We start from the raw sequence: 7,207 nt of genomic DNA on the forward strand, positions 1-7,207 counted from the left end.
CCAAAAAAAAGCATACAAATACAACTAAAGCCCTAAAACATGCAAAATAAAACAAAGCAAGGACTAAATTAAACTAAAAACAAACATTAATCGTATTTTTTCACGTCTATAATAAATACCGATTCTCCAAGTTGTATACTATTTCATAGATTTCTTCTCTCTCGTTTTGCCATCCTTGATTTCTTGGCCTCTTTCCTAGTATAAATTATTCTTTTTCCAAAATCCATAAGAGGCTTTCATTTGAAGCCCATCCATACACGAGTTTGACCTTTGATCGAAACCATATGATTGTTGTGGCCAGTTTGGACGAAACCATAAAATTCATATTATGGTTCATAAAATTCATATTACATAGCAGGTTCCACTCATATTTCATCTTTGTACTCTTCAATTTATTTATTTATATAGCAACTACTCTTTTTATATTTTAATATTGATTAAATCCCCCTTCTCTTTATTTTATTTTGTAAAGGTTCCTCCATTATAACATAATAAGTTTAATTAAAACGTCAATATGACATCTTTTTGTCATAATATCAAGCTATATATGCTTTACAACTATTATTTTGTGGGATCCATAATAACTCTTCTATTTTTAATGTTTTATCTATTTGAGATAAAATAAATAAATTATTAAAAAATATATAACTTAATTTAGAAAGATGGGTTAATTGAGTTAATATAATTCAACCCTTACATAAAAAAGAAAAGTTAGAAGGGTTTTTTTATATCATTTTATTTTTGATTTTCTATTTTAGTTTTTGCATTTTATTTTTATTTTCAAAATTTTGGAATTATGATATGAAAATTTGTTAGGTCAAGGATAAGTATCATCAAGGTACTCATGCCTAAAATATTTATCCCTAAAAGGGTTAGGTCAAGGCTAAGTTTAAGGTGCTATGAAATCAATCAAGGAAAGACTATAGTTCCTTGTATGGTTATTAAAATATATTTTTTTTAATATAACATAAAAATTATAATATAAACTCGAATTATAAATTTGGATTGTAAAATTATATGTAATTTTTTTTATTAATTATATATTGACAATTCTAGCCAAAAAATTAAATTACATTAAAATCTAACGAAGAAAGTTAACAACATTATAATCAATGAGTAATCTAAATAAAATATGAGAGAGAATATGAATCAGTAAATTAATAACATAAAAAAATAAATAGACTCAGAATAAACTTTTCAATATAAAAAAATCACTGAATTATAAGAAATACATATGAAAGTTCTAATAGATTATTTTTGGGTTAGAAGCCAGTGAGCCTCTAGCATATATAGATCTTGAACCCAGATTCGTGCATTAAATTTGTTGGCTTGAAGCAAACAAGTACAGATATTGTGCAATCCAGAGATATGAATCCTCAAGCATTCTGTATATCTCTATTCGCACCAGTACTTGCAGAGGACTTGTAGACAGGTAAAAATAATACATCAACATAATTGTAGCAGAAAATATTTAATTTCTCTAATGAAGACAGGCGCTCTTCCTTTTAACCATCAGAGCCAATCTTCTACCGTGCATGTAGCTCTGAAATAGTTAGGTCATTTATAGATGATGATTCATGATTTCCTGATGAAGAGTCCACTTCGGGCATATTCCTTTCCGTGAAAAAACCAGGTTGCTTTGGGTCAGGCAATGGATTCTCACTCCCCAACATCAAAACCACAGATGGCATATTTGGTCTGTCTTCCGGCTTTTGTTGCACGCATAACAGACCCACATGAATGCATCTCAATACTTCAGATACAGAATACGGGCTATCTGACATATTTTCAAGAAGCTCCAATGACCTCTCTTCCGTCCACAGTTTCCATGCCTGGAAAACAAAAACTTGTTATGATAAAAATTGTCAATACATAATTAAATTAACATGTTTAATTTTATCCTTACATGTCCAAGAAGATTATGGCAGTGATCCGGGTGGGAGAATCCTCTATTTTTCTTCCCACTTATTATCTCCAAGACTAAAACACCGAAGCTGAAGACGTCGGATTTCAGTGAGAAACGCCCATCAACAACGTACTCAGGGGGCATGTATCCACTGCGGAAAAACATTATAAGAAAAAGTTTAAATGGTGCGGAGATTATACATTGTAACTAAATAGGTGTAGAGTGTACTTACTATGTTCCAACCACTTTATTTGTGTCTGCTTCAATTTGATCTCCTCCAAACAGTCTAGCCATTCCGAAATCTGAAATTTTGGGGTTCATATCCTTATCTAATAATATGTTGCTGGCTTTGAGATCTCTATGGATAATCCTTAGTCTAGAGTCTTGATGAAGATAAAGTAGTCCTCTAGCAATGCCACCGATAATGAGGTTACGTCTCTGCCAGTCCAGGAATTTGTTTCTTGTTTGATCTAATCAATTTATCATAATGTTATGTTATTCTGATGTATAAATGAAACATCATAGAACAAGCAATCTAACTGCAAGAAACTCTAACCAGTTCATGGGGTACAAACCGAAAATAAAATAATCTAGGCTTTTGTTGGGCATGAATTCATAGATCAACATTACTTCATCTCCTTGAATGCAACAGCCAAGAAGTTTAACAAGATTTCTGTGCTGAAGCTTAGCTATCAAGATAACTTCATTCTTGAACTCTGTCAATCCTTGCCGAGAACTTTTTGAAAGTCTTTTCACTGCTATTTCTTGCCCATCAATCAATGTACCCTGCGAATCGTTATTTACTGAAGTTAGAATATCTCATAGTAGATGATCTCTCAGCTTTGAAGCACGTTGTTATATACCTTATATACCGGTCCAAAACCACCTTGTCCCAGCTTGTTGTTGCTTGAAAAGTTATCCGTTGCTTTTACTATGGTGGCCAAATGAAACGATGGTAACTCCATGTCTTCCTCTATTTCTGAATAGCAGAAGATTGATCAGTTGTCAGCAATGATAAACGAACAGCTTCTCCTTATCAAAGCTAATTTGACTAATAACATGATCTAACAAATGCTTCATTTTGTTATCGATGACTAACATAAAATTCTACCATGCATACTATATATATCAACAAGGTCCATGTTCTGGAATAAGAAGAATTGTCCAAAGTACACTACCTTGCTTTCTCTGCTTCTTTCTCCATATATAGAAGGTTAGTCCTACCGTTAGCACTCCAGCAAGGACTGTGGAACCGAGTATGATTCCTAAAAGCTTCTTCTTACCAGAATTTGTGTTTGACGTCGTCTGATCTGAAAACCCACAATAAACAGAGAAAGGAGTTCTGTTTTATTTGTAAATAGAATGAGGAAATGAGGACACGAAGTTAGGAAAACATTTAAGGAACATACAACTTCTTCATTTCAAAAAAAAAAAGAAAAAGAAACAGAGAGAAAGAGTGAAAAAAAATACCCTACTTGAGAATCATGGGAAGAATATTGAAAAATACCTGTTTTCAAAGGTGGCATCCTTATGTAGAGGTCTTGGCCCCCAGTACTAAACTCTCTCATATCAACCAATTCACCAAACCAGAGTATGCAGCCACTGCCTTCTCCTGTGATATTTGAATTTGCATATGCCGTGCAATTGCAGTTTTTTAGACACTTGTCCTTGCATTCTACTAGACTCATGCTTGTATCATACCAGGAAAGGTTTGTATCCGGCAACTTAAGCCCTGTAAAATTCTGAAAGATGTCCTGTGTGCAATTCAATGGACTCCTTCTAGCACACCCTTCACTCCAATCTGTAGGAGATTTGGGTTCAAATCCTTCCAAGCAAGTACAATCGTGGGATTGATCGACCATTTTGCAAATCATATGTGCACCACATACTGAATAACTGTCACATAGATCTCTTGGTGCCCAATATATTTTTGTCCAATTATTATTTTGAATTGAACGTAGAAAGCGTTCCACGAATCCTGACTGATTCACAATTAACCTCGTCAACAATACACCCGGTCTCAGGATTTCATAACTATAATCTGCATGAGTCTTGTTCAAAATAAAATCATACTTCAAGAACTGATCTCGAGGCAGATCAGGAGTCCCGGTGAAACTTTTTCCATTCCATGAACCCAGCCTACAGTGCTTCAAAGTTCCATTCTTGATGACTAGCTGTGGAAACCCCTGACGATCTATCCCAAATGAAAATTGGCCTGGACCAGGATCGTCTGCGCTCTTCCATGATGTCAGGTTTCTATCCACACCAGTTTGTGAATTCCCTCCGATCATCATTCCTGGTAGAAACGTATCACAAGGATATTCAAAACTCTGCCATAAAATGAAGTTACTATCCTTCCCATCTTTCACAACTAGATTTCCTGAATCCAATAGCTGCATAACTGGACTCTCAACATTTGTTGTTTTGTTGGATGACCAAATTTTTTCGTTGTTTCCGTTGAGAAGAAGCAAAACTCCTTGCTGGGTGAAATTTAGAAATCCAGAACTATCCTTAAGCGGAATTTCTCTATTGGCAACCCAAATAACTTCTTTATGAGCTTCATTCTTGTACCATACTCCCAAAAATCGATTCATTGAATTTCCTGGGCTAAAAAAACCCAGTTCAAAAGTTCCACTTGCTGAAACTAGAGTACTCTCGCCATCTTTAATGGATTCATTGGAAGTGATACTGTCTTGTACAGCAAAGGCTAGTGATAAAAAGAGTAAGAAGATGCAAACCAAAAGCATTGTAATGCTAGTAAATGAATTAATCAGGCCTGGACGCATTGTGATCTCCATTATTATCAAGCTTGTAGAGTAGTGGAAATAGCCTTATATGGCATGAACAGCAGTACAAGTGGGGGTAGGGAGTAAAAGCTTAACAACTCACTGAAGTTGACCCATAGATCTATCGCACCTACATGAATTTATCTTTTTTTATGAATGAATTAATTCATTGATCAACGGAGAAAGAGTAGAAGTCTGTCATATTATTATTATTTATTACCATTTCACTACTTCAAATAGCAACTCTAACTATTTGTTCTGCGCCAAATTTTAAGACAAACATTTACTGAAATTTATTAAATATACTAGGATTGATGCAGAGGATATGTTTTTAAGATCTCTCGAGAAAAGATTTATAAGATTTAGCGTCAGTTAATGTATAAACTAACTCTAACATAACTTTACCAGTTGGAAAAGAAAAAAAAAAACCTTCAAATAGCTGTTGCACTAATGTCCACCTGCACTGCCGGGGGGTCGGAAAAGGATTGAGTTAACCCAGGATAATATATTAAATTTATAATTCAGGTTATGGAAATAAAATAATCTAATAGAAAAAAAAAACTATAAAGCCTATTAAAAAAAATCAATGTCAAATAATGAAATTAAAAAAAATAAAGTAAAATAAAAATTATTAACCAACGTTAACTTTTTAAACCTGTAACTCGAGTTATTAGACGAGAAGCACCTTACCTGATAAAAAGTGCAGAAAGAAAGTTTGCATTTTCTAGTGAATGAAAACTAATTAGACGAGTCTTAATAATAGAACACTCTTTTTTATATAATTGATTATAAATCATGCTTTTTTTAGGAAATCAATTGTCATTACCCGAATCTTGCATCCATGACCAACCCCCACCAAGTTCTTTACCTATGCAAACCTAAGCATAAATACAAACTTCTCTTCCTATTAACTCAATTAGAGTAACGGAACAATGATAACAATATAAATCAACGTCTTTATACAAAAGTTAATACAAATTATATAATTGTACAGCTCTAACTAGATATAACGGAATAATGTTAATTGCAAGAAAGAGCAGGTTCTAAAAGTCCACAAAAACGACCTATTAACAAAGCTATAAGCCTAAAAATAATAAATAACAAGAGGATGAGTTCAACAACTTATTGAGTAGATAACATTCAATATACACATATAAGGTAATACATTAATGAGAAATATATACACACAAGTTTGGCTTATGCTTTTATTAGAGAGTTTTACAAAGAGATCATAACAAGAAATATCATATGGTTCGTTAGAAAATGAAAATGCAAGAGCATGATGCTCCAAGATATAGGACAATCAGTCGCCACAATTTGGTGACTCTATCGACTAACTAAGGTTTAGAACTATGATGTGCACAAAGAGTAACACTACCATGTTAGCATGAATATTCTGACTAGCATATCATAGGGTCATAATTAAATAAAACATAATCATTTCTAAAAACTCAACCCATACGATCAATCAAATTAATAAGAAGTTGTCAATTCAAAAGAACACAATTACTCATATCAAGAAATTAGTCTGAAAAAATGATCATGTTTTACCATAGACAAGTGATAATAAGCAATATATAAATTACTAAGAAGCATGATCAATTTTATGTTAATAATTAAAATATTTATACTACTCTTTTAGCATATTAAATATTATCTATTCACTTGACTCAAAAGTAGTTAAGACTTAAAAGCATATATCGATGGAAGTCCTATTGATGCCCAACAGGTAGAGTATTAAGAGTATCTGAATATAAAAGAAAATGTACTAAAAAATGACTCAAAACATAAAACATAAGAGATTACATCTATAAGATTTGAGACCAAACATAAATATAAAAGTGAAACATATATACCTGACCGATCTCAAACATTTCCTAAACCTTTGAGCCAAAAAGAGCCGATCAACCCTCAGTGTTTGATCAACAAGTCGACCAAAATCTACCAACAAGTCGATCGAACCTAGTCAGGCAAATCAAATGAAATTCACCAACCAATCGACTAAAGTCAATAAGCCTACTGGTCAACCAGTTGATCAGGATTTTAGATTCCTAATCCACTAGTCTCCTAATAATGACACATTTTAAATTCTAACTTAAAACCCAACATATTCAACCCATAACAGTTTAACACATAAAACTTAACCTGTAACACTTCAATTAATGCATAAATGTAACCCTAAAACATAAAATTCAAAACCCTAAACCTTAACAAAACCAAAAGCAAAGCTAATTACAATAATTACACATTAAAACATAAATCTTACCTTAAACATTTAGTTTCTCCAATCCTTTTCCCTTTACTTTATTTCTTATTTTTTCTTTCTTTCTCTCATTTTGGTTTTCTCTCTCTAATTTCATATTCTCTCTTTTTTTTTGTTTAACCCATCCTATTTATACTTGTCAATTGGTTATGCAATTACATCAATGCCCCTCATTCCTTTATATCTGAAATCTAACCCTTTAAATTCTCTTAGGATTATGTTGTATGAATGAGGGAAGAAACAATTAAATAC

General features: G+C 32.7%; 1 protein-coding gene across 1 annotated transcript; it reads right to left on the bottom strand.

Moving 5' to 3' along the window:
• Positions 1 to 1,249: 1,249 nt before the first annotated feature.
• On the bottom strand, positions 1,250 to 4,836 carry LOC118031051 (G-type lectin S-receptor-like serine/threonine-protein kinase At4g27290). Its single transcript, XM_035035351.2, has 7 exons — positions 3,414 to 4,836; positions 3,085 to 3,216; positions 2,770 to 2,885; positions 2,482 to 2,692; positions 2,139 to 2,376; positions 1,907 to 2,057; positions 1,250 to 1,832 (listed from the first exon to the last, which is right to left on the bottom strand). The coding sequence occupies exons 1-7, from the start codon at positions 4,702 to 4,704 to the stop codon at positions 1,527 to 1,529; spliced, it is 2,445 nt and encodes an 814-aa protein (XP_034891242.1). The 5' UTR covers positions 4,705 to 4,836; the 3' UTR covers positions 1,250 to 1,526.
• Between the last annotated feature and the right edge of the window lie 2,371 nt (positions 4,837 to 7,207).

This window comes from Populus alba, chromosome 3 (genome assembly GCF_005239225.2).
Source record: "Populus alba chromosome 3, ASM523922v2, whole genome shotgun sequence".
Taxonomy (NCBI): domain Eukaryota; kingdom Viridiplantae; phylum Streptophyta; class Magnoliopsida; order Malpighiales; family Salicaceae; genus Populus; species Populus alba.

What these genes read in the sequence shown, in the direction of transcription:
- LOC118031051 (XM_035035351.2), bottom strand. Translation starts at nt 4,704, where the DNA reads ATGGAGATCACAATGCGTCCAGGCCTGATTAATTCATTTACTAGCATT. An exon ending in AAAGAAGCAGAGAAAGCAAG is followed by an intron (nt 2,886 to 3,084) that starts GTAGTGTACTTT and finishes TCTGCTATTCAG; the next exon opens with AAATAGAGGAAGACATGGAG. An exon ending in GCCATAATCTTCTTGGACAT is followed by an intron (nt 1,833 to 1,906) that starts GTAAGGATAAAA and finishes TTTGTTTTCCAG; the next exon opens with GCATGGAAACTGTGGACGGA.